Raw genomic sequence first — 27627 nt, 5'->3', positions numbered from 1 at the left:
TTTTTTAGTAGTTTATTTGTTTTCTTAAGACAGAGAGGAAGAAGGTGGAGAGTTGAAGGGTGAGGAGATGGGGATGACCTGGGTAAGATGAATAAAAGTCATTTTCTGAATATATTTTATATGGAAAAAACAAAAAACACTTGACTGTCAATAAAATAAATTTCCAGTATGATTTGTCACTAAGAAACTGAAAATTTTCAATATAAATGTGATGCATTTCAAGAGTACTAAAATTATCAAAATCCTCAGAATGAAAATATGTATTTCTACTGAGTATTTACAAGAACAGGAAGTCCCATCAACTTTAATATGACTAAAAAAGTTGCAACCACTTTGGAAGGTATTTTTGAAATCCCTTTCAAAACTGAATGCCATATTACCATGTGACTTAGTACTGTTATACCCAAGAATAAATTAGAAATTTGTGTCGAAACGAAGCTTAATAGATACGTATAGGTTTATAGAAGGGTTGCTCCTCATCATAGCATCAGAGGAAACATGGAATCCACCATGGTATTCTTCAAGAGTAAATGTGAACCCTGATGACAGACACTATGGAAGAAAATTTAATCATAAAAAATAATAAAATAGCCAAATAAAATAAGTACTGAATATTAAATGAAAACTACTCTCCAAAATGTCCACACAAGACATTGTAGGAGAAACCGCAAACTTTAAATAGTGGACAGATGACCTTAGAAAGAAGCTACTTTGGTTGTCTGGCTCAGTTTTCTCAACTCCAAAACAAAACAAATAAAAGCTATAGTAACTTTTGACTAAATACAAATTGTAAATGTTAGAATACAATTGGGTACCACTACTCAATATCAATTATTATTGAGCTGTAGAGTAGTTATTTGTTATCCAGGCCTTAAACTTGTAACATAGCTTTGAATTTCAGAAGTAATAGCATAGACATTTTAATACTTACTACAAAAGTTTTTAACATTTTAAAGATGTTTCATTTTCATTTTATGTATGTGTGCATTTGCATGCTTATACACAAGTGTACCACGTCCCTACCTGGTGTCTGCAGAGGTCAAAAGAAGGCAGAACTGGGGTACAAATGGTTATGAACCATGCTGTTGGTTTTAGATGCCAAATCCGGGTTCTTTGCAAGTGCACCAAGTATTCTTAACTTCACTTTAGCCTTCAAAGCCTTTAACTTTACCTGTTGTTCTCTCCCAGTGACCACAATGTCTTTTATGAACTCAGCTTATACTTGCTGTTTGTAAAGAATCACAATGATGAGCTCTGAAGGGATTGGCATGGATATAAACGGTCCTCTTATGGCTCTGAACAAAATGAAACTGAATAAAATTTTCTCCAGTAATGGCACAAGTGTGCTTCTGCTGGTCATGATGATGAGTCCAAAAACAAAAGATGAAACTCCATCCCAGCAGAATGAAAACAGCTTCTGCCTGAATGCATCACCCAGGATCCATTTGCTGTCACTCACAGCCTTATGGAGTAGCTATACTTTGTCTTTTGTCAGGATACCTAATTACATATCAAGAAGACATATAGCATATTTTAAATCTCTTTCTCCATGGGTCTATACAGATACCCTTCTTTTTGATCCATTTACAGCCTGGATAGCTTCTCTACTATTCTTTTCTTTTCATTTGTGCGTTTATCTATGCATATTGCGCCCTGTCATATAAATCAATAGTTATTTTCTCTACATGAAGTTTCTAAGAAAGAGAACAATAAAATCATGCCTCTAAACTATAAATGTATGATTGCTAATCAACCGAAGAACAAAAACACTCGAATTTAATTATTTGTATCAGAATTAGGTATCAAGTTAAAAGAAATAATGTCTGCTCGCATCCGTAGAAATTCTAGGAAACTTCCATTACTGTGAGAGGCAAGGTTCTGGGAAGAGTATGCCAAAAATATATTGACAATGGTGCCCGATGCTCATTTTCAGTCAAGATTTGAGAATTTCACAGATATCTGCTGTAGAGCTGCCCTGACATGCAGCTGACTCATTCCTTTCCAGACACATTTGGGGAAAAGCTGATGCTTTGAGCTGTCCTTCTCCAAATCTTCTTAATTCATAAATTTTTAGAACCCTCATGGAACAAATAAAAATAATCCTGGAAAACAATTTGTGTGACCATGCTGGTTCATAGATACACAGCAAACCTGAGTACCAGTTGTCTGTAAGATCAATAGACATACTGTAACTTGTAAAAATGATTTTTAGCTAAAGAGAAAAAGTCAAAGATGGCTGTAAGGAGATGATTTAGAGAGTAAAAGTATTCCCATCTTTCAATGGGCCGGAGTTCAGCTCCCAGCATCCAATTTCAGCGACCCAATGCCTCCTGTATGCTTGTAGCATAAAATCACGTAGGTGCACACATATACACAAATAAAGATTTAATTTTTTAACTGAAAAATAATAAATAAATAATAAAAGAGTTTCAAAAGACATTCAGATTCACAGGATTTCCAAATTGTCAAACTTCTACCAGGGGTGTCAAACTCCCCTCCATTTTGCAAATGATTTTATGAAAAATTTTAATATATATATGTGTGTGTGTGTGTGTGTGTGTGTGTATGTTGTTTGTGTTTGTGTGTGTATATGATATATGCAATATATACATGTATCGGGTCTATAAAGAGTGAACATTAAGGTAAATACAGTTTACCACCATTTTAACAAGCAAGCAGAGTTCTGGAAGGAATAAAACATTAAAAGAAAAACAATGGAAATTATAACCATTAAATATTTCTGTGAATGAACTTGGAAACCAGGCAATACTTGCTAACTGGAAGACTGACCTAATTTCAGGGCTCATGTTGAACTACATCATCGGTGCTATTTTCTAGTTGATATTGTTACTACTACTGTTACTATTCTTAATTTCAATTTTAATAGTCTTAAAGACTAAGTCAAATTATGGTTATGCTGTGAATGGGGGAGAGAAGTTTGGACACCCCTAGTTGACTGCAGAGTTATATACAGGGATTCAAAATATGTTTCTGCAGTTTTAAGTTGTGTACATTTGTATATTTTTGTAAATATTTTATATACTATTTTTCTATGTAAAATAGAAGCAATATAATATGCATTTTATTTCAAGTATTAGCACCTACAAAACCAAATGAAGTATCATCATTTTTTATTATTACAATACTTATGAAATTTTATTGGGGAGTTAGTTCCAATGCATCTATTAAAAAGACAATTACTAAAGAATAAACTACTAAAAACATCTCACTTCCCTTGGAAATGTACCTTGAATTGAGAGTGGATAAAAAGTCATTGACACAGGTTTAGAATGAACTGATGGTTCATAGGGACATTAGAACTGTTTTCAAAGTCACTGTAAGCAATTTTTTTTCTATGAAATGCAGAGCAAATGGCACTGAAATTCTTATTTTGTATTTTATTCCAAATTAGCAGCTGAGGTTAGACTCATGGAATTTAAAAATTAAGAAGATTAGAGGTAGGAGTTGAAAAATGAAGGAGTTAAAAAACAGTGAGAACCATCCTAGAGATAATATTAATAATGATCTGCATGCTTGCCCTCACCATTTATTTTAACTTATATTTCAGGAAATTCAGAAAGACTGGTGGAGGGAAGAATGATGACTCAACCTACCCAAATTACAATGTTTATATAAATAAACCATGCTTACTGTCTTATCCTCACTTTTTACCAAAGCTTGGTTTTATCAACCATGTAGAAATATCCTAATACCTCTCAAAAGACTAGGGTGCTTTAGACACCCACAGCTAGAGTGGAATGTCATCTATATCGTACATGCTATGATAAGTTCCAAACCTTGAACCACTGTGGGACAATGCTTATAAAGGAAAAAATAAATTAGAAATTTGCTGCAGATTGAAGATATTTAAGTTCTACATTATATGTATGTGCATGTGGGTTTGTTGATTTACAATTGGATGTTGCAAATTTTGCTTGCCTCTGAAGTCATCTCTCTCTCTCTCCCTTTCTCTCTCATGTGTGAGTGTGTGTGTGTGTGTGTGTGTGTGTGTGTGTATAGGTATCATACAATCTCTACATCCTTAATGAAGACTTAGCTTCTTTATGAAAAATAGAGATGACGAAATGTTCACCCTGTCTTAAGGTTTTGGAACTACAGCTGCTATTGGCATTCACATCAGGTATGGCAGCTGGATATCTTTTGAAATTGTTTATTTCATCTTCATGATTTTCTGCCCATGTTTTCCTAAAGAATTTCAATTTTGTTCATCTCTCTGAATCAAAGCTGGCAAAAAATATAATCAGATCCATCAAGATATGTTTTCCCCTTTCTCACTTGCATATTTCTTTAAGAAACAATGCTTCCAACTTTAAATATTACCCAGAGAGAAAAAGAGAGCACAAAAGCAAACTATAAACTTAGAATCATAAAAGAAGTGTGTCAATCTTAAGACAGTTTGTCAGGACAGAGTAACCTTAGATGTTTTGTATACATTTTTTATTGATATTTATTGAGCTCTACATTTTTCTCTGCTCCCCTCCCTAAATATCCCCTCCCCCACTTCAATTCTCCCCAAAGGTCCCCATGCTCCCAATGCTCCCAATTTACTGGGGAGATCTTCTCTTTTTCTACTTTCTACTTCCCATGTAGATTATATCTATGTAAGTCTCTCTTAGAGTCCGCATTGTTGTCTAAATTTTGTGGTTTGTAGGCTGGCTTTTTTTTTTTTTTGCTTTATGTTTAAAAACCACCTATGAGTGAGTACATGTGATAAGTCATATGGTTACACCCCAAAAATGTTTATTTAATTATAAAAAAGAGTGTGACAATGAATCTTTTAATTATTACTTTGGACAAATTCCATATTTGTAGCTACAATATGAACTGTGCAATAACAGAACAACAAGCTAATCATGTAAGCTACATCATCATGATTTGAAATTCACTTCTTAGAAATGGCAAATTTCTCTATTTAGTTGCATGCTAATCTAACACATGGCCTTGCACAGAAGCAAATTTTATTCTCATTAGATATTTGTAAGGCTTTTAGTTGCTGTTCTGATATAAACTATTTTTGAAAATAATGAATTCTATGATCACATAAATGTCTGAATCTCTATAAAAGCACAGCACATAATATTAAAATATAGTTATGCTAATATTTTAGGACCAAAATAAAATACAAGCTCAACTTAATTTCAGAGTTTCTCAAATGCATTTAACTTTTTACATTAAACATATTTTTGTATTCTCTTCTTTCTGTGAAAGTGCTTTTTTTCTCCCTCTCTCCTTTCTTTTTTATTTATTTGTTTTGAGATCAAAGAGCTAGCAGAGAATCAGAATGTTTGCTTTACGATTGTCTCCTAGTAAGACTACTTTAAATTCATACTTTAAAAATTGCTATATATCTATTATATAGCAAGTATACAATAAAAAAGTAGAGATACTGTTGCATACATTTTGGCTCCATACCTATCTTCTGAATAAATAATTCAATGTAGAAGTTATTAGACTTGTCTGAAAACACAGGAGTACATATTACATCCTTATCAAAAAGGGGAGGTAGAGGAAATCTTCCAGAAGAGATGTGCAGTAGAACATAGAAATAGAGTAATTAAAAACAGAAATAGAAATAGCATGTCTATGGATTGATGAATGGTCTGATTAGAAATACACAGTTGATTTTTAAAAGGAATTGCATTTATTATGGTTTAAGATAATAAAAAAAAGAACCACTCTAGAGTTCCGTTGGAGTAGAAATAAAGGAGATAAACGTATATGGTGTCCAACGGACAGAATTTATTCTAAATCCCAAAAGCTCCCACTGCTAACTATCCTGAATTAGCTTGATTAAAACAACAGAATTTTACATTTATATAGGTCCAGAATTTGAAATCATAGCGTTCATAACCCAATTTTTCCCTGAGAAAACCCACATATCCTTGTTAGCTACATTTTGGTTTCTGATGGAACAACTCATGTTCTTGCTTCTACCTGTATATGGCCTTCAGTACATCTGCATCTTTATATAGTTTTATGTAATTATACTGATAGCTTTATTCATATCCAACCATATGCAATATAAGACAAACTTAACTAAGCCTATGCATAAATATCTTCTTCTAAATAAATTCATTTTCTGAATTTCTGAGTAGACAAGTATAGAGATTTTTAGGGCCACTATTCAACCACGTATAAATGAGTAAAATGTTTGTGTGTGTGTGTGTGTGTGTGTGTGTGTGTGTGTGTGTGCGTGTGTGTGCGTGTGTGTGTGTAATTTTTTTCAACACAGACTAAAGACAAATAATAAAACTACTACCTAGATTTTGGCATATCAGGCAACTTCCTTTTAAATGTCACTGGATTTCTTTCTATAAATATCTAATTTTATGAGTGAGCTAAATCCTTATAATGATTCTCAAATAATTGGTTGGCCGAAAAGGTAATACTCTTTGCCCAAAACAACCAAGATCAGTTTCTAAATTATACCACATTATTGTTGAAGATAATCTAAGCATCATCATAAATAATTTAAGTAACTGTAATGACCTATTACATAAAAAGTAAATCTAAATGACCAAACTAATTTGAGTAAATTTATAAATACATTGAAAGAAGTAATGTTCTAACCAACAACTGTCATAGAATGAGAAAACTGAGAAAATCTGTGATTGCAGCTCCTGATGCTAATAATTAATTTAGCTATGAAACTTATTGATGTTCAGATTTGGTGTGCATAGTTTGATGAGAAATAAGATATTTATGAGCGCTCAAAGTATCAAGCACAAAGACAAAAAGAATAGATTTACACAGTAGACGTACGTATCTACCTCCGCAGCAGAGTGATCAAAGTTGTTGTCATCGATAATGGAATAAATAGAGCACCTCACATGAGATGGTGTTGCCTTGTTTTAGAAAGTATTGTCAAAAGGCATATTTGGAATTCAGCCAAGGAAATAGCTGATAAAGATTCAGATCTGCTATAAAATATTTTTTCTGTAGTTGTGACATATAAATAGCACAGCAAGAAAGAGAATACTGCAGAAAACAGAGAATAACAGGCTTTTGTGCATTCTTAGTCCTAGAGAGGTTCCTCTTTACTACAAATGGGCATGGTTTGGATAGTTGGAGTACTCCAACTCATGCCCTTGCATGTTGCAGCCAATGTTTATACTCAGTCCCTGAACTCGATGGTGGTGTTGTGGTGGTGTACAATGACATCTATATGAAGAGGACTTACTCAGTGGATGGGAAGACAAAGCATCAAAACTCTACTCTTCTGTGGTTTGGGAAAGATGTTTGGATTATACCTACACCTTTCCCATAAGACGTATTCTATTTAAAATGATCACTAAGAAGTGTATGTGTACGCATTTTATATGGACCTCCCTTCAAAAGAAGTCTTAAGCATTTAGAATAAAATGGCACTTTTACAAATACTCATAAAGTTAATGCTAAAGAAGACAAAAATGAATGAAAACAAAGATATATTTTTCAAGAAGAAAGCATCTGAATAACTTAGTAGTTTTAACATTTTCCTTTTCAAATTGAGCCACTGTTCAGTTTTATATAGTGGACTGATTTTCATTACATCTTAGCTGGGAAGACCCTGGGTATAAGTGGGATGTGATTTTTTAAAGAAGGCATATTTACTAAGGCATTTTCCCAACTTTTCCCAAGGTTCCAATCATGTTTTTGGTAGGAGGTACATTTTCCCTCTGCTTTCACCATCCGCAGAAGCAGAGTCCACCTAAGCCATTTTCCTTTGTCTTCATGTCTAATGCATTAGCTGCACTTGGGCTGCTGCCATTCACCATGGGCATCTTAATGAATGTTTGTTGTTACTTGAATTTCTGTGTGATGGATTAATCTTACATTTTTATACAATGGTAACTGTGCAATACCTCACTTGAACTTCTTTTTTGCAACTTTCCTGTCACATCTTCAATTTAATTTGCAAAGTATGCTGACCTCAAAGCTCTCTCACCTTAGAAGAGCATTAACTATGATAATATGCAGCATAATTATTGCTCTCATATAAACAAAATTCTCTCTCGGGATATTATCAGAGATCAGTAGAGCATGATGGTTAAACCCATGGGAGGTAACAACAGATGTTTAAACTTGAATCTACGCTCCTTAATTTGACATCTGGTTTATAGTAATGACTATTTTCCCATTTTCTGACTAAAACTAATAAACACTATAGAAACTTACCTGTGTAAAAAAATCACAGTATGACAGTACTGAAGATATTAGAAGCACTGAACACACATGATAAGCTGAGGTAAGTTTTCAACACATATTGTTCACTGTTGGAACAATCCTTGACGGCAAGCAAACTGAAAAGACCCCTAGTGTTATGTAATCCGCAGCTGCGTCAATGATAACGAAAGAATGACTCCCAGTTCAGATTCTACCTTCTGCATGTCCCTTTAGCACCTTTTGTCTGACGTGTCATTTTAAACAAAATAATATTCATTCTGAAATGTAAATCTGTAGAATGTTTGTCATTGAGCAAGTGTCCATTGACCATGGTATTCACCATGCTTTCATCCATTTATTGAAGGTTAAATTAACTAGTTTTTATTTGATGTCATTACTGTTTTAGGCAACGTCGCACGCTGAGGGCTGAAATTCTTTAAGCATACTTCCTCCTAGGATTTACTGTGCATAGTAGGCTGGTGAAGGGGCCCTAAGGTGGGAGTTTTGTCACTCTCGCAATGGACGTCAGATTTGGACCTACATAAATCCAGAATCAACTTATGAAGCAAATGGAAACTTTACTGTTCCTCAATCCAGACTTAGACTTACGTTTACAGTTAAACATTCATACCTCAATATACAATATCATTAAGATGCATAATAACTATTTGAAGTAACAAAAAAGGCAAAACTTAAAAAATAACTTCATTTTCCACTGTTAAAGTAAGACACAAAAACAAACAGCTATATATGTATATATACACACACTAACACACACATATCTATATCTTTATATCTATATCTATATATCTATATATCTATATGTCTATATGTCTATATCTCTATATCTCTATATCTCTATATCTCTATATCTCTATATCTCTATATCTCTATATGTCTATATGTCGTCTATATGTCTATATGTCTATATGTCGTCTATATGTCTATATGTCTATATGTCTATATATCTATAAGTCTATATGTCTATATGTATATATATCTATAAGTCTATATATCTATATGTCTATATGTCTATATGTCTATATATCTATATATCTATATATCTATATATCTATATATCTATATCTATACATATCTATCTATATATATGTTTGTGTGTGTGTGTTATATTGACAGCTTGTCACCTGTCAGACAATTTCCGCAGATCACACTCATTTCAGTTTAATATTGGGAAATTTCTCAATTCGAATTTTAGGTTTTCAGTTCTTATTCAATGAAATCCTTCAGTTTTTGCTGATACCACTTAGGACATACTGGTGCAGTGCTGGAATTTTTGCAGTAGCAAAGGAAGAAAATCAGAGAAGAAAGGAAGCAAGGAAGAGACAAATACTCTGAGAGAGAACAGTGGAAACGGCGGTAGCAGCTGACCTTCAGCCCAGTAGTCACCTCCAGGGGAAATGAAGGGAATAATTCACACTTGAGTATAAACAGCAATAACTGCTTCTGCTTCCTTTACCCAGAGAAATTAGTATCCAACATCAACCAGACACAATGCTTAAAATCAATACATATAAGAAGGTACAAATGAAAGGTGAGGAATGCAGAATCTCTTAAAGCATTTTTTCCTTGTTTTTATGTACAGGAATCATTAATTGATCATCATAGCTATAAAAGAAATAGGCAATAATTTAACCTGCAAAAATGTGACAATCAACCCCTGAATAAGGAATGAAATCTGGACACAAACATGCACTGGTAACTTGAACAATGTTTCTGTGAATTTTGGAAGACTTGTTACAAATTAAGGATTTAAACATTTATGTACATATTACAGTATGTACATTTTTATATAAATATATATGTATGTGTGTGAAGGTTACTTAAATCTATCCCGTTATCAGAAAAAAAGATAAAACACACACACACACATATATATGTATATATATATAGAGAGAGAGAGTTAGAGACGTACACATACACATGCCATTCTATAGTCAAAGGCACCTTTTATACCTTCTCATAAGTTAAAATAACTTTGAAATTTGTATATGTACCTGGACCTTTCTTCTCTGGCCTATTTGCCAGGCATGTGACTCACAAGCACAGAAAAGTCATCCTCTGATACCTTTATAGCCATCAGATACAGTGTTGGCTCTAAAGGAGAAAAACCATAGCATCGGGCAGTTACAGCTTCCCTGTTGACTCTTTATCAGTCATTAAGCATGTTCCATGTTCTGAAGGTTCTGATCATTCTGTTTTTAAAAAATGATCTCACTAAAATCTAGATAAGGTAAAAAGTTGAGTAAGTTCCTTGTCCTAAAAAAGTAGACCAAAAAGGATGTAAAAAGAAAAGAAAAATCACAGAGCATTTCCAACTCCCTGCTTGTACTTTAGAATTTAAAAGATGGGCAGAGATCGGGATGTTTCTGCATGTTTGTGTGCTTCATTTTTATGGTGGTGCTGATGGGATATGTACATTATGGCTTGGGATTCATAAAAAGTTTCTGCCAAGAAAATGTGTCATTTTGGCCATCTATAGAGCAAAGCATTCAGTTTTGATAAGTAGAAAAAAATAAATAAAAATAGTATTCCTCTCACAAGAAGTAGATAAAATGGAATCCTGGCAGGAGAAATATATGGGTAAAATATGAAGAACTAAAATCAGTTCTGATTTGTTGCTCGAATAAGTGTTTCTACCCAAGTTTTATTATAGGCTGGTAAGGATCAGAAGATCAAATGAAAATAAAGCCATCAAAAACTTCCTGACTAAGGAGCTTGGGCATTTTTATTCAGTAGGGGAAAACACACACACTCCCCCACACACACACACTCCCACACAGCAATGGACTATATTGACATTTTTTCCATTGAAAATGCAGATGTTACTTAACAAGCTTAAAATATGTAGGCTACAGAGATAAGCCATTTGTAGATACTGTGTATGATCTAGAAGGTTTCAAAGTAAGAACAAAGTCAGCAATTAATACTGCCTTGCAGAATGTCCAGTCCTAAAAGGAGTTTATAATAAATCATGAGTCCTACAAAGACTCCAGGATCATTGCAGGAGAGGGAGTTGAAAGATGTTTAAAGTCAGGGGTGATAGCTACAGAGAAATGGTACATTCTGGGCAGACTAGGGTAGCTGTCCATATGCACTCGCAGTGTTGAGATACCATGGAGAATAATGGCAGAAGTCTCAACTCAATCAACTCCAGCATAAAGAGAGAAGATGGGCTTGACAACGCACACCTGAATGAGAAGATACCAGCATTCTTTACTGTCTGAAGAGAGAGAGTGAGTTTTCTTTAAAGGTGTAGCCCCTGTTGAGAGAGAGAGAGAGAGAGAGAGAGAGAGAGAGAGAGAGAGACCAATCTAAGGTTTTGTGTGGGATTGCAGTGTGTATTTTGACACAGAAAATTGTAGAAATCTAAATCAGAAACATATAAAGAAAAGTCATGACGCTGGTTTTTAATACTGTGTTTGGCTTTCTTTGGGACATCTGCGTGAAAACATACAGGAAGCATGTGAACCGGTCGGCTGCTGGGTTAATTGATCAGGCAGATAATGCAGTGGTTGGGATTAAAACTTCTGGGAAATGGCTGAAGACCTAGGCTGACAAAGAACAATTAAAGGCAAATAAAAAAGGTTGGAGGGGTTGACAGAAGAAGAAAGGAAGATACTGAAGAGTAAAGGGGAAGGGGAGAGAAAGGAAGGGAATGGTGAAGACGAAGAGAAGGACAAAGAGATAATGGAGTAGGAGGGAGAAGAAAAGGAGAGAAAATAGAATAGAAACAGGGATGAGGGAAAATAACCCCAAGGAAGAAAACCACAGGAATTAGTGACTAAAAATGGCTAAGTGACCAAATGTTGAAGGGGCAGGTGGCACTGATGGACAATCAGACCCAGCTAGTGACAGCAGCTACAGTATGAAGACAGCACTGGCTAGGTAAGGGACATTGTGATATAGGTCCCCGATAATTTGCAACAATTTGACCATTGATGCCCACAATTTTTGTGCTGGTATTTTTCACCTACAACTTTCCTCCTAGTGTTTGAATGTATGCCACGTTCCTGAGATATGGGACCTGGAAACTGTGTTTTTGTTTGTTTTTTGATCAGATTTTTTTTTTTTTTTTTTTTTTTTTTTGCAGAAACTCTAATGTCACATTAGGGGATGCTTTAAAAGAAGAATTCAAGTTTCTATATTCACTTGATATTTTTCTTATTTTTTTTCTGGTATTTTTTTTAAACGTGTTTGTCCCTTTTACCTGTGTCTAATTTATGTGCCCTTTCTGGGTACCCTTTATCCTTAAATGCGATTAGAAACAAGCTAGGCTGTGGATTGCATGTGCAAATATGACTTTTATGATGCTGTGCTTTGAATTCTGCATGTTTCCCTCCTGACCCGTCAGAAAAAAAAAGAGATCCGAAAACTCTCCTTTTATCATAAATAGTCAGAGACTTGGAGGCTTTTATGTGAAAGCTTAGATTAAGAACTAGTTAAACATATACAGAAGGGGGAGTTAAAAACATATTCTGGAAAGCATTTGGCTTTGCTTGTCATGTAGTAAATGCGTCAGTGATTCAGAGAAAGGAATGAGTGAGTGGTAGCAGTAAATTTGTAGACACCATAAGGTTACGTTAAATTAGCCATAGACAGAGAATCTCATTGGTGAGAGTGTCTGTATAATCCACTGCAGACTCTGCCCCATTACTCAGGCCAGTATCTGCCTTACTCTAGTCCTAAACAGTTTCCTATGTCTTGCATGTGAATATGCCCAAACAAATAATTAAACATGAACCAAATATCAATAGGATTATCTTGGCATGTTGGAACAAATCTTGATAAATCCATCTCAGTAACAATACTTGTCCATGACAGGAATACAAATTCAGCCTATTGAAATACTGTTGCGTAAGGAGCGATATATTAATAAAACCGCTCCTCTGTCAGTTTCCATCACTAAGGGACTAAAGCTTTTGAGCTGTGGAACGTAGGCCAAGAAAGGGGATTTGGAAATGCAAATGAGAGATAAGAAGGAAATAACTGTCTTTTATTCATCAACATACCATTCCTGCTGCCAAGAGCTATTTGAAAAATGACTCCTAACACGTCTGTGAAATTGGAAGCATACATACCCAAAATGGACATCTCTGGCACAGTGGCGTGATAAGGTCCATTGAGAAACTCTGGTGCGTTGTCGTTGATGTCTTGCACTTTGATAATAAATTCGGAAGGAGGCTCAAGAGGTTTGTTTGTCTCCCAGTCTACTGCCTGAGCTGTTAACGTATACTCGGCCTTTTCCTCTCGGTCGAGTCTTTTTATAGCATGGATATCTCCAGTTATATCATTTATTTGAAAGATTGTCCCAGCTCCATCACCTGATAGGATATACTTGATTTTTTTGCTTCCAGGATCCAGGTCTGTGTGCAGCTAAAATGAAAAGTAGCAATAGTTAGTTCGGGATATGGTTCAATTATCATCTGAATGATCTAACCGACTCTTGCTTGCATATCAACGTGATTCTTTTTACACAAATCCCTAAGACTCTGCTGAGCAGAGCTGTACAAATAATGTGTAGTTCCGTCCACAGCAGGTTACACTGAAGTGGAATGAACTTCACCAGCATTTTCACAGAGTGCTCAAGTTTGTTTAGTATAAACTCGCATGGTTACAAAATCATGAGCAACCTCCTGGACCTGGGGGGAGTTGGGAGGACCTTGGTCTTAACATAGAGTAGGGAACCCTGATGGCTCCTTGGCCTGGAGAGGGAGCGGGGAGTATGGGCGGAGGGGAGGGGAGGGAAGGGGGAGGAGGAAGGAAGGAGATGGAAATTTTTAAATATAAAAAAATAAACCACGGGAAAAAAGTCATGAGCAAGTATGGAAAGCACCCGTCATCTATACTTTTTGACTAATGGATACATATAAATCCTCACACACAATGTTATTACTACTGCCTTTTATGATGGATAATGAGGCAAGAACCGCGAGTCAGTTTTAATGTAAGCATCTCCTTAAATTTTATTTAAGATAAGCTAATATTTAAGATGAGATGTTTCAAAAAAGAGGGTCAATATGGCTCATAACCTCTACAGGTTTCTCAGTAGATAAGATCAAATGGAGTGGCCCAAGTGTTTAATCGAATTGCTGCTATAGTGATGCAAAGCAACAACACCACAAATTATAGACTTAGGACTTTTCATTTATTTCTTTAATTCACAAATTTTTTCCAGTCCAGTAAATCTTTCCCGCACGATAGAAAATAGTATTGATGATAGAACACAGGAGCACAATTTCAAGCAGAAGGCTGGCACTTCGTGGAAAATGGTAACTGTTCAAGAAGAATTCACATCTGTCATAGATCACATCAGTGATTGTTGATTGAACTAAATTGATAGTCTTTTAATGTGAAGTAAAGCCTTGGTCTTATAGACCTGTTTAGATGCTTAGAAAAGCAGAATCCCATGTTTAAAAATCCTTTTATAATTTGTTCAAATGAGAGAGTCACAAATGTTCCATTATGTAGATCCCCTCGTGATATTATGTAGACTACTGCTTTAAAAAATATTTTTTTTAAAAAAAATTAATTGAACTAATCATTTAGGGACTGTTGAGATGGCTCAGCAGTTAAGAGCTAACTTGCAGAGAAACAAGGTTTAGTCCCTAGTTTGCCCATGGTGAATCACAACCATCTATAACTTCAAGTCCAGGGAATCTGATGACTCCTTAATGTTCATGCACACCACTCATGTAAGATGTTCGCATATGCACACAGAGACAATCATACACACAAAATGAATCCAAATAAATGCACATTATTTTTAAATCTTGCATTTGTAAAAAGAATTTGCTTAATTAACATTCTGAAATAATGCTTAGATGCACACATTTTCGTTTAACTCTCTTGTTTAACTACTAGTAGAGTCGTTAAGTTTTCTGCAGCGAGAGATATAAAGTATTTGTTGCTTAAAAGAGTAGGTGTATTGTGGAAAGAAACTCCTAAAAATTCAAAAGGCATTGTGTGCTCCTGGGATTCCTTTTAATCACAGCAGGCTCTATTGCTTTCTTCTCCAATTTGAATTGTATTTAGCGATTCAATAAATGAAAAGAAAAGATTATGAGAAAGACATAAAATACCAACAAAAAGCCTAAACACATTGAGATATCCTCCATTAACATTGAATATTTTTTAAAAGTTGAGGCATAAGATTACATCAAATATTTATTGAATCTCAAAGTGTATCCCTTTCATTTATTGTATTAAATTTATGAACAAGAACAAATATTGAAACACCACTTTATCTTAATGAATGTAGGATTATAATTCATTAATGTGATATTAATCCTAATTTATGATCATTTTAATTTATGTGCATTTTAACATTTCCATTAGCATTTTTATTAAAAAAGAACATTTGAATAATATATCATTCATCCAGGCTTCTGTTCATAAAACAACCATTTTGGAACAAGGGAATTCTCATATGTATCACTCTTATCCATAGTTTTTTAAATTAACACATAAACCATAAAAATTGACCTTATTATTATTTATGCTAGAAACTATTTCTGTCATATTTTCTTCTTAAATAACAATAACATATGATTAATAAATTATGTTATGGTATTAGGTTTTTTGATCCATTTCATTTTAAGATAAGAAAGAAGAACAAGCATAGGTTATTATTTCCTTAAGAATAAACACAGTAGCCGGGTGGTGGTGGCACACGCCTTTAATCCCAGCACTTGGGAGGCAGAGGCAGGTGCATCTCTGTGAGTTCGAGGCCAGCCTGGTCTACAAGAGCTAGTTCCAGGACAGGCTCTAGAAACTACAGGGAAACCCTGTCTCGAAAAAACCAAAAGAATAAACACAGTGGTAAAATTCAGGCTTTTTTAAAAAATCTGTTCTGTCGAGATTAACATTTTTTGAGTTTCAGTTATTCTAGGGATATAACAACCAATCTGCATAATTTATTTTATAACCTGAGGTAATGTACCAATCTAAGAAGTATTTAACTATAAAAGTGACCATATTAGTATAAAATAGCTGAAACCATGTTCATTCCATAAGTTCGTCAACTTTACTCAACTATCTGGTAATAGATAAATCCATTTGTAAGAGAAATACAAACAACTTGGGCCAGAAGGATGGCTCAAGCAAGCAAAGACACTGTCATCAAGTTTGAGAATTTGAGTTCAATCCCTGGATCCAACGTGGTAGTTTGTCCTATGACTTATTCTTGTGCCCAGTAGAACACAGATATGCACACACAGTCACAAACATGCACTAGAATGTTCACATGTATGAAAAATATGTAATGTAACTTTTACTTTCTGGGAAAGACTGGACAAACTTAATATTATATGCATTCTGTTCTAGCAACCTTTACCTGTCAACTAAACACAATTTAGAGACACCTGAGAAGGGACTCCCTAATAAGGGATTGACTTTATCAGAACAGGTTGTTAAAAGCCAGCAAGCAGTTTTTGTACAAAGTTTCTGCTTCATGACCCTGTTGAGTTACTACCCTGATATCCTTCCATGATGGACTCTAACCTGAAAGTGTAAGTTAAATAAGCCCCTTCATCCCCAATATTGATGTTGGTCATGGTGCCAGCCTTGGTCACAGCAACAAAACGAAACTAGAATACAAATTGTTGCCAGAAAAGTGGATGCTACTGTGGTGATCGTGATGGTGTTGTTTCCAGAGCACTGTGGGACACTTAGGGCTGGAAAGTGTCCAGATCTTATCGAGCTGTTCTAGTGGGAGCTTGGACGGTCTCCGTGCTGAGGGAAATGTGGACTGTGGAGGCCTGGACCTTGTTATTTTAGAGAGAAGCAAAGACTCTATTGGAACTGGGCTAAGGACCACTGTTGTGATATTTTGACTAAGAATCTGTGTGTGCTGATCAGATAGGGCTGAAGAGTCAGTTCTAATTCACAGGAGAAAAGTACCACTGAGGTGAAACCTGTGCTTCTCTGGACATTGGAATGCTCAACCATCTGCAGCTGAAAAATCAGCTATGATTAACAAGAGATTAGCATGTTATAGATGAAAACTTCTGTGGTTCATTAGGATAATAAGAAAATACTTCCTTAGAATCAGCACACAGAGGCTAGTCTGTGTAAGATGGCCGGCTGTCTCCAGCTAGAAGCTGAAGTGGCAATGTATATGAGTCCCCCAATGGTCCTCATTTGGGACATGCAAGACCAAGGTGGTCACGGACAGCATATAGAGTCTAACATTCTGTAGCAGGATTGGAATCTCTATAGAGAGTCCATGAAGAGTCACACTCCAAAGCCTCATTTGTTTTGGAGACCCCAAGATTTTGGAGATGCCAGTGTTGTGAGATGTCTGTCATGGATAGCAGCAGGCATGAATTGGAACTAGTCTAAGCATGTAAGTCATCTATGTGTGGCTGACGATGGAAAAACAAGTAGCGGGATTGCCTAAGCAATTGGAAGACAATACAGTATGTGACTCCTACATGTTATACATTGAGCTATGGAATTTAAGTTTGCACTATTTAATCATAGTTTTGTTTGAGTGTTGTTGTAGAAGGTGCGGGACACATTCCGCCGCCCAGCTACCTTAAACCCCGAAATTACCACCCAGAAATTGTATTAATTAAATTACTGCCTGGCCCATTATTTCTAGCCTCTTATTGGCTAACTCTCACATCTTGCTCTAACCCATTTCTATTAATGTGTATTACCACTTGACTGTGGCTTACCGGCATGAGTCTAATCAGTGCCATGGGCAGGAGAACCATGGCGTCTGCCACACTGCCCTTCTTCCCAGAATTCTGTTCTGTCTTCCCCGCCTAGCTGAGTTTTGCCCTATCAACTAGGCCAAGGCAATTTCTTTAATAACCAATGAAAACAACACAAATTCAGGAAGACCTCCTACACCAGAGTGTAACTGTTTTTATACTCCACGTATTCCCCTTTGGAATAAAAAAAAGTATAACTTGTTTTTGTTTTATAGGAGCTCACTTTTAGAAGAGATTCTGGTCATTTTAAAGAAAACTTGGACTTTTAAAAATGTTAGAATTTTTAAATATTGTATTATGTTATGATATTATAACATTATATATTATATTATGATATTAAAATGAGGCCTTTGCAACTCTCTCTCATCCTCTCTCACACACACATACACACACAGTCTGGCCAAACACTAGGTAACAATTAGACATTATAACAAAAATGTTGGTATGTGTACAACAAAAAGAAATTGATAGAAAGAGTCAGGGCACCTGGACACTAAGTCTGGCACTTGGAGTAGTGGCAAGGTGCAGTTACAAGATACTATTTGTGATATTATTTTCTACTTGTTTGTCAGATTCTGCATAGTTTATACAATGAGTCTGTCCATCACTTCATCCCACTGACATGATCCTCTGATGCTAAAGACATCCCAAGATTACTAAATGTTCACAGTTTTGTGTAATCTGGACATGTGAACATTGCCTTTCTCATGAGGTGCTTTGCCAACTGGAACAGAATAAGGCCCACATGAAAATCAGCCTAGATAAGGCCCCTTGGGCTTGCTATTGCACAAGATAACATTATCTTTTGACTTAATAAGCCTGCTGAATGAACCCTACACTCTTCAATGTATTATCTTAGAGACAGAGATAATGAACATGCTCTGTGTTCTCAGATTCTCAGTGTGTGGGAGACAAACAAAACATAAACTTGAGGGGAAGTATTTTGATTTCTATTGTTGTTCCTGTACTTATAATGCTAAGGTCAGAATAAATGTTTTCCCCATGGGACATTGAATGATTGGTTTCCAGATGGTGAAACCACTTGGGAAAGCTCTGAAAACTTCAGGAGACAGATCTATTTGGAGGAAGTAGATCACTTGTCAGCATGTATTTGATCAGCATGGGGGGTCTGATATAATTTTCAAACATAGAATGCAAAGTCAAGGGGACTTGTCTGGCTCAGAGGCTACCACATATCCATCATCATGAGTTGCTGACTGAGCATGGTTCAAGGCAATCATGAGCTGAACCCTTTGAGAGTATGAGTCTAAAAAATGCTAACCACTTATAAATGCTTTATGTCAAGCATTGTGTCATACCAATGCAAAAGAGCTAATACATATATCTCAAGTATTTACCATATGGTCATAATTTTGCCAAAATATTAACCTGTTTTTGAAGCAAACTTAAGATCAATAATCCATTTATTGGAGATGAACCATTGTCCCATACACAGAGGTGATCACAGTCTTTTACATTTTGTCTTCAATTTCAGAATTATGACAGGGCTGCTCATGATGGAGCTGATTCATGACAATGGGAATCTTTTCATTCTCAGGGTCTTCCATATATTTGCATGACATCTCCCAACTAAGACAAATTTGTACTTGTAAGAATCGTGGGAGGATGCATTTGGAGTTCATTCTCGTTTGCACTCTCTTTACCTAGTAATATGCATGTCATGTTGTTGGAAGCTCAATTAATATATGTGGAATTCCGTGAAAGTAAAAGGAGGAGAAAAAACGTTTCCCATTTTATATTAAAAAGGTGATTTAAAGAAGGAAGCAAAGGAATTTAGAAAAGTTAGATCCAGGAACTTTAATGTTATCTGTGGTAAACATGAGCTTTGGGGCATGCCCAAATATGTATTCAAATTTTAATGACATCATAGGAACTAAGATAGAGAAGTTTATAGAAGAGTGAAGGGGTTGCTGGAAATTACTGGGTAATGGACAAATTAACAGATGAGCAAGAAATGCCAATTACCTTGTACTTGGTCATTACCATTCTCAGACTCTGAATAAGAACATATATCCTTCTTGTGATTTAATTGTCAGAAAAAAAAATCTCTCTTCTCTCAAAGGCTTCTTAACGACCATAAGTTAATTTAAGACATCCAACTTAGAGTAAATTGGTTTTTGTTAGTATTAATTTAGGACAAAATTGTGTTGCAGTTACTAGACAGAATTAGCCCAGGCCCTTCTGATGACATCTACTCAAATGAGATGAAGTCTGGGATTGAGATCCTACAGTACAAATCATATACTTAAGTGTCAATCAGGTATCCCTGACATTACAATTTAGTTTGAAATTCTGCTCAATCTAAATGGGCATCATGGAAATGAAACTCTGATTCATTATTCTCTTCCCATATGATATCTAAGTTATAGGGAGACAATCAGCATTTATTAGAATCGAAGATTTCACAGTGATTTGCAGGCAGCCGATCTTACTGCCACTCACGGTTCCTAGTTTTACATGAATGTTATCTCATGAAAAGCTAAAGCTCAGCATTCTTGAATCACATTACATGATAGACTATCTTTTCAGGATATGGCGCAGTGTCCATTGGGTAAAAACAGGGCTATGAAGTATCAGTTGATCTATGAATAAATTATAATCTATAAGAGGCAGTCATTCTATAGCACAATAGTACCAGTGAATTGTTCACAGCATGTGTTTGGTCTAAATAGCTGAGATGATGAGAATGTAAAATTTTATTCTAGACCAGATACATTCATAGACTGCTATGATAGTTACTGTGCTGGTTAAGAAAAAGAATAAGAGGAGTCAGTGAGTTATGTCCACATTTCTAGACATTTTTTTTCTAGAATCCTGTCAGTTAGTATCAACATTTGCTTATTCTAACTTCTGATCCAGTCCTCTTGTACTCAATAGACCATCTTCCAAAAGATGCTGGAGCAGCATAAATTTCACCATTCCAATGAAGCCTGGTAATTATAATAAAAAGGAACTGGACAATCACTTGATGTTTGGGGCACCATAAGCAAATAAAGCATGTCCGAAGCTTTAGATCTAAGTAAAATATCCTGTGATGGTGATAGGTAGAGAAAAGCAGAGAAGACGCCACTCTCACAGTATATTACAGAAAATACACTCATTCGTTGCTCTAATACTAAGTAAATATAAAATATATATTACATAAATGAAATTACTTTTCATTTAGTTTATAAATTAACAATTTGTAGAATTAAATTACATAAGAAAACAATATAATAGCCATAAAACCATTTGATTTTATGTAAGATCTTAGAAAAGAAAAACTTAGGGACAGGTTATTGTTCCACCAATCACATAGTATAAGGATATAAGTTTACAGAAATCATAAAAAACATCTCCATGGAATTCTCACAAAAGGGCAAGTTACCCTTGAGTTTGCCTTAAGAACTGAAAGGATGTAGAAGAAATGCTTCATAACTCAAAGAAAAGACCACAGTATCTCTTACGCTTCCTTCATTGCTGTGATAAGCTATTTTGAACATAAGCAAGTACATGAAGCACTGTATTCTGTACCAAAGTGGATATTATATTTGCTTCAGGAAAGCAAGGCAACACACACACACACACACACACACACATACACACACACACACACACACATACACACACACACACACACACACACACACACACAGGTTTCTCAGTAATTTACATTAGGCAGTGTGTAGCACTCTGATGACTCAGGCACATATATTTTACCTTCTGTTTCATCTACCAATGTGAATAAAGTTTGATCTAGCCATGGGGATTGGTGCCCAGAGAAAAGGAAAATTAGAAGGAAGTCCAAGTGAAAAGATATTTTGTACTTTGTACTGTGTATAGCCGAGCATGCAGCCAGAAAAGGAAGTGACAGAACCAGAGGAAGTTCCTACGTATTTTAGAAACTTCTATAAAGAACTGCAGGAGAGCATAAATGATTAGTCTGAAGTAGATAAAGAGATTCATCAACGAAGACCTGACAGTGGGACTTGAGATGCAGCACAGTGGGTTGAGCACATGCTTTGCATACACAAGGGACGGATTTAAACTCCTGCACCAAAATATTTTAAACAGCAAGAATTCAAAATTGTGAGCAATGTAGAGACTGCCCTGGTTTGGAGATAAAGAAATACAAACAGTCTAACAGACCAACAGATAGATAGATATATACCACCCAATCAGCGGACTAATCATCCTCTAAGCATGTGAAAAGGAATGGACGTCAACGGAAAGCAGCGTGCCAAGCTACTGAGCATGAAGGAGTGATGCTGGCAAGGATGGACTACTAACACTGGCATTCGTGAGCAAATCTGCTTCCATTTCGCTTCTGGAGTACAGATCTTCAGGTCTACAAACATGATTGGTCATGTCTAGAGCAAAGCTTCTGCTCTTTGCTAAACTCCAATAAGATTCACAAGCCTCTCTTTGTGAGTCTCCCTCATGTCCTTCTTCCCTCCCTTCTTTTTTTTTTTTTTTTGTTTTTGTTTTTTTGTTTTTTTTTTTTGTTTGTTTTTTTGTTTTTTTGTTTTTTCGAGACTGGGTTTCTCTGCAGCTTTTTAGAGCCTGTCCTGGAACTAGCTCTTGTAGACCAGGCTGGCCTCGAACTCAGAGATCCGCCTGTCTCTATCTCCATCCATCGCCAGGTGAAGCTTCTATGGTGATATGCAAGATATTCATCAGTATGGCTATAGGAAAGGGCCATTTCAGGATCCCTCTCCTCAGCTGCCCAACTTTGAGATACCATCTTACACCTGTCAGAATGGCTAAAGTCAAAAACGCTAATGATAGCCTTTGCTGGAGAGGATGAGGAGTAAGGGGTACACTCATCCATTGCTGCTGGTAATGCAATCTTGTGCAACCACTTTGTAAATCAGTATGGCGGTTTCTCAGGAAATTCGGGGTCAATCTATCCCAGGATCCAGCAATACCATTCTTGGGAATATACCCAAGAGATGCCCTATCTTACTACAAAAGCATTTGTTCAGCTATGTTTATGGCAGCATTAGTTGTAATAGCCAGAACCTGGAAACAACCTAGATGCTCTTCAATGGAAGAATGGATAAAGAAAGTGTGGAATATATACACATTAGAGTACTACTCAGCGGTAAAAAACAATGACATCTTGAACTTTGCATACAAATGGATGGAAATAGAAAACACTATTCTGAGTGATGTAACCCAGACCCAAAAAGATGAATTTGGTATGTACTCACACATAAGTGGACTCTAGGTATAAATAAAGGTCAGTGAGCCTATAATTCATGATCCTAGAGAAGCTAAATAAGAAGGTGAACACAAAGAAAAGCATATAGTTATCCTCCTGGATATTGGAAGGAGACAAGATTGCCAGGCAAAAATTGGAAACTGGGAGGTGGGGATGGGGTGGAGGTAAGGGGAGATGGACTGAGCTCCCAAGGCCCAAATGAGGAGCTGAATTAGGGAGAACAGGAGCAAGGAAGTCAGGACCGCAAGGAATGCGCCCACCCACTGAGAAGGTGGGGCTGATCTTATGGGAGCTCACCAAGGCCAGCTCGACTGGGACTGAAAAAGCATGGGATCAAACCGGACTCTCTGAAAGTGGCAGACAATGAGGGCTGACTGAGAAGCCAAGGACAATGGCACTGTGTTTTGATCCTACTGCATGTACTGGCTTTGGGGGAACCTAGTCTGTTTAGATGCGCAACTTCCTGGAGCTGGATGGAGAGCGGAGGACCTTGGACTTCAGCAGGGCAGGGAACCTTGACTGCTCCTTGGACTGGAGGGGGAGAGGGAGAGGGTGGGGGAGGAGAAGGGAAATGAGAGGTGGGGAGGAGGAGGAAAATTTTAATAATGTAAAATAAAATAAATAAACAAATAAATTTAGAAAATTTTTATAATAAAACACACAGAATCTTAATCATGATTTACTTAGGAATGCAACTATAAAAATTTTATTCATTTATTTGTGTGTTAGAGTAAGAAATGGGACAGAGACATACATGTCATTCACATACCTGTAGAAGTGAGAAAACACATAACCCATGGCCTAAGAATATAACTTCATGAGTGAATTGAGTTTAGCTTACTCCTAGCTCACACTCGTCTTCTTGCAGGAGTTGGTGAGTACAGAGAAATAGTAAAAGCACTACTGTTACTGAAAACACATTGCCATGAGTGAATCAAAGCATGGTATGTTAATAGATGAATAGCTATATGGATAGATGAGTGGAATGGTACAATTATTCAAAGGAAAAATATAGGTTGTTGAATGATTTTATTGAAAAATCCATTGAGAAGGTAAATGTAGGTAAAGGGATACCTCATAGAATTCTAACCTCAATTTAAATTTATTTTCTAACTCAGCCTGATCATTTTGAATTTATAAATAAATGAACACATAAAAGAAATAATAAAAGGGTAAATTGTAAAGGCTCCCCTTTTTTGCATTAAAAGATCTATGATGTCTCAAATTATTATTCCCCATGTTATACAATTGGAGTCATTTTAAATTCAATTATTAATTATAAAAGATACTTACATATATTTTGGTAACTATTTAGTTCTCAACAATCTAATGCCTCTTGTCTTTAGAATCTCATGTGTATGTGTGTATATGAAAATGAAAATATACCTAATCAGGTGAGACTGTAGAAAGATAGGCAGATGTGAAAAAAGATAGACATAGAGACAATTCAGGTAAATGTAAAAATGCCTACTTATCACCTCAGAACATTACAAAAAAACTATATTCAATATATTAATCTACAACATAAAACAATGATGGGACAGAATCAAGGAACATAAGAATTTCAAGGACTTTATGACTCAGAGAATTTGTGTAACAAGACAGTTACTAACAAAAGTTGAAAATATGACATGGATTAATAACATAGACGTCACAACCGCCGTCTAAACATTAGGTTCTCCTCACTATGCAAATAAGTGATAGGCACAGAGTGGGAGAGTACAAGTGAGTGAAGCCTTCTTCTGAAGTTCTAGAGACTTCAGAAGCCTCTGGTAACTGCAGTGCTGTGACCTGGGAAGAAGTCAAAAGAGAAGTCATAAAAGGAGACAGATAAAATTCAAGGTTCCTTTTGGTCACAGAAGCAGGCTGCAATGTAAGAAAATCATTTGGTTTTCTGATATCTTAAAACCCAATAATGAGCTCCATGCACTCTATTATCCCCTGGCTTGAGGAACATATCCTGCTGCATTTAAAGCCTTCCAAGAATGCAGGGAATCTGAACAACAATTCAACTTTAAAAGAATTAATAACACTTTTGAGTATCCATTCCAGCTTCTCCATAGGTGGATAAGTGGGTTGATACACGGTAAAGAGATCCACAATGAGTGAGAAGAGGATAGATAAAATAAATAGTTTAATTTTAATTTGATACCATGTCTCACAATGGACTCAGGCTCATTCCAAACTTGCAGTACTCCTATCTAACACTCTTATTATTATTTTAGTATTACATCATAGCACCAAACTCTGCTGAGATGACTTTCTTAGAAAATGCAATGAAGGATAAAAATCAAATGAAGGGATAACTGGCATGACATAAAAGCCCTTACTGTTAGAAAAAAAGGGGAATGAAGGTCCTATATAGAATCAAAACTACCAGTCTGGAACTTGAGTAAATATTTTTTTTCCTCTTGTCAATTATTCTTCTTAGAATGCTGCTAACAAGGCCACTAACACTACAATCAAATGGATCAAACTGCTATTAATGTAACAAGTAACAAAGATTTTGTTGCTGTCTGTATTTATTTCTTTTGTTTATTAATATTCTTCACTATGATTCCAGTAGCAAATTGGATCTAAAGTTTAAAATAACATCAAATTATCGTACTTAAATGGTAGCTACAGGTTGCTGTGTATGCCTGTTTAAATTTGTTCATAAAAGACACACATGTAGCCGGGCGGTGGTGGCGCACGCCTTTAATCCCAGCACTCGGGAGGCAGAGGCAGGCGGATCTCTGTGAGTTCGAGACCAGCCTGGTCTACAAGAGCTAGTTCCAGGACAGGCTCCAAAGCCACAGAGAAACCCTGTCTCGAAAAACCAAAAAAAAAAAAAAAAAAGACACACATGTATGAGCATGTATATTTTGTTTCTCTTTCTGAACCCTCTACATAGCCAATGATACTTAGCATGTGGATGAATGAAGAAAGAAAACAGAAAAGAGAAAGGAAGGGAGGAGAGGGGAGGGGATGGGAGGGAAGGGAAGGGAAGAGAAGGGAGGGAAGGGGAGGGAAGGGAGAGGGGAGGGAAGGGAAAGGAAAGGAAGGAAGGGGGAGAGGGAAGGGGAGGGGAAGGCAAGGCAAGGCATGGGAGAAGAGGAGAGGAGAGGAGAGGAGAGGAGAGGAGAGGAGAGGAGAGGAGAGGAGAGAAGAGAAGAGAAGAGAAGAGAAGAGAAGAGAAGAGAAGAGAAGAGAAGAGAAGAGAAGAGAAGAGAAGAGAAGAGAAGAGAAGAGAAGAGGGGCAGGAAGAAAAAGGACCAACCAACCAAATGAAAGACCACAATGCAAATACAAGTGCTCTTATTGGTTCAAACAACAAAGCATTGTTAGAAATATATTATATTCCCAGGATTGAATATGATTTCATTATTATTTGAAATTATAGTATTTTTATTGCTAATCCAAAATAAAAATGATCCTTCTATTCCACTATTACAGGAATGTTTTGCTTCAAAATATTTGTATGAAACCTTCATTTTGCTATTTCAGAATAGGATCATGTGAAGATAAGACCTTTGCAAATGTTACTGAATTGAAATATGACCATTAAGTTGGCTCTGATTCATTATGATTGTTATCCTTATTAGACAAAATATAGACATGTAGGGAGACATCAAGATAGCATATGCACACCTCCGGAAAGGACAAAATTGATTACATGCAAGTCAAGAGTAAAGCCTCAAAGGAAAGAAACCTTTTTAGCAGTTGGGTGTGGACTTTCTAGTAGTCTTAAGAACTACAGGACAATAAATGTATCTTTTATTAGCCTTCTTCCCTGAGAAAGTTTGTTATGTTTGTTTTTCCAAAATAATAAAGCTCTCGAAAGCTTTATTATTTATATTTATTGAAGAAGGCATTTTCATTTCAGGTGACTAAGAACTTTGGCTGTACCCCATATCATTTCTTGTGCAATCTATTCTCTTACAATGAATGTAAGAGAAGGGTTACTGAATCACCTTTGGGTTCGCTAGTACAAATAGCCTCTGAATATTGAGATGCATCCTCCCTGTTTGCACAGTGCTTTGACATTTTAAATATGCTTCCATGGAGACTCCTTAGAAAACATGCACAGCTAAGTTTACTAATCAGAGGAGTAACCTATTCATTTTATTATATAACCATTTCCTCAAGGATATTAACTGAAAGTTTTCCTGTATCAACTATTCTATATTCTCTTCTTTTTATCTCATTTAATTTTCATAAATGCCCCAGTCTTTCATTTACAGAGTTGAGAAACTGGAAGTTTGAGATCTAAGCTAAGTTGTTCAATCTCTAATATGTACAATCCAAGGTACAAATGATTCAAACCAAAGTCTGTCTGCTAAACAAACTCTTATTTATCTTACAGCTGTAATGTTTTATGACAAAATCAAGCACAAGACAGAAAAATAAAAACACCAAAGTCATTGTTGGTCACAAAATCAATAGATTTTATTTTTGACATTTATTTCATATATTACTTGTTTGAAAATCAGATTCTTGTGGGAATTAATTGAAGCAAAC

General features: G+C 35.9%; 1 protein-coding gene across 4 annotated transcripts in view; it reads right to left on the bottom strand.

The window, feature by feature from the left end:
• The window catches only part of Cdh8 (cadherin 8), a 354582-nt gene that overhangs the window by 223869 nt on the left and 103086 nt on the right, over positions 1-27627 (bottom strand). For all 4 annotated transcript variants that reach the window (XM_038312753.1, XM_038312755.1, XM_038312754.1 and 1 more), the window contains exon 2: positions 13266-13560. In XM_038312753.1, the coding sequence (XP_038168681.1) occupies positions 13266-13560 (295 nt within the window). The remainder of the gene's footprint in view (positions 1-13265; positions 13561-27627) is intronic.

Source organism: Arvicola amphibius, chromosome 15, assembly GCF_903992535.2.
Source record: "Arvicola amphibius chromosome 15, mArvAmp1.2, whole genome shotgun sequence".
NCBI lineage: Eukaryota > Metazoa > Chordata > Mammalia > Rodentia > Cricetidae > Arvicola > Arvicola amphibius.
The sequence above is the reverse complement of the archived record's forward strand: the minus strand, read 5'-3'. Positions and strand labels throughout refer to the sequence as shown.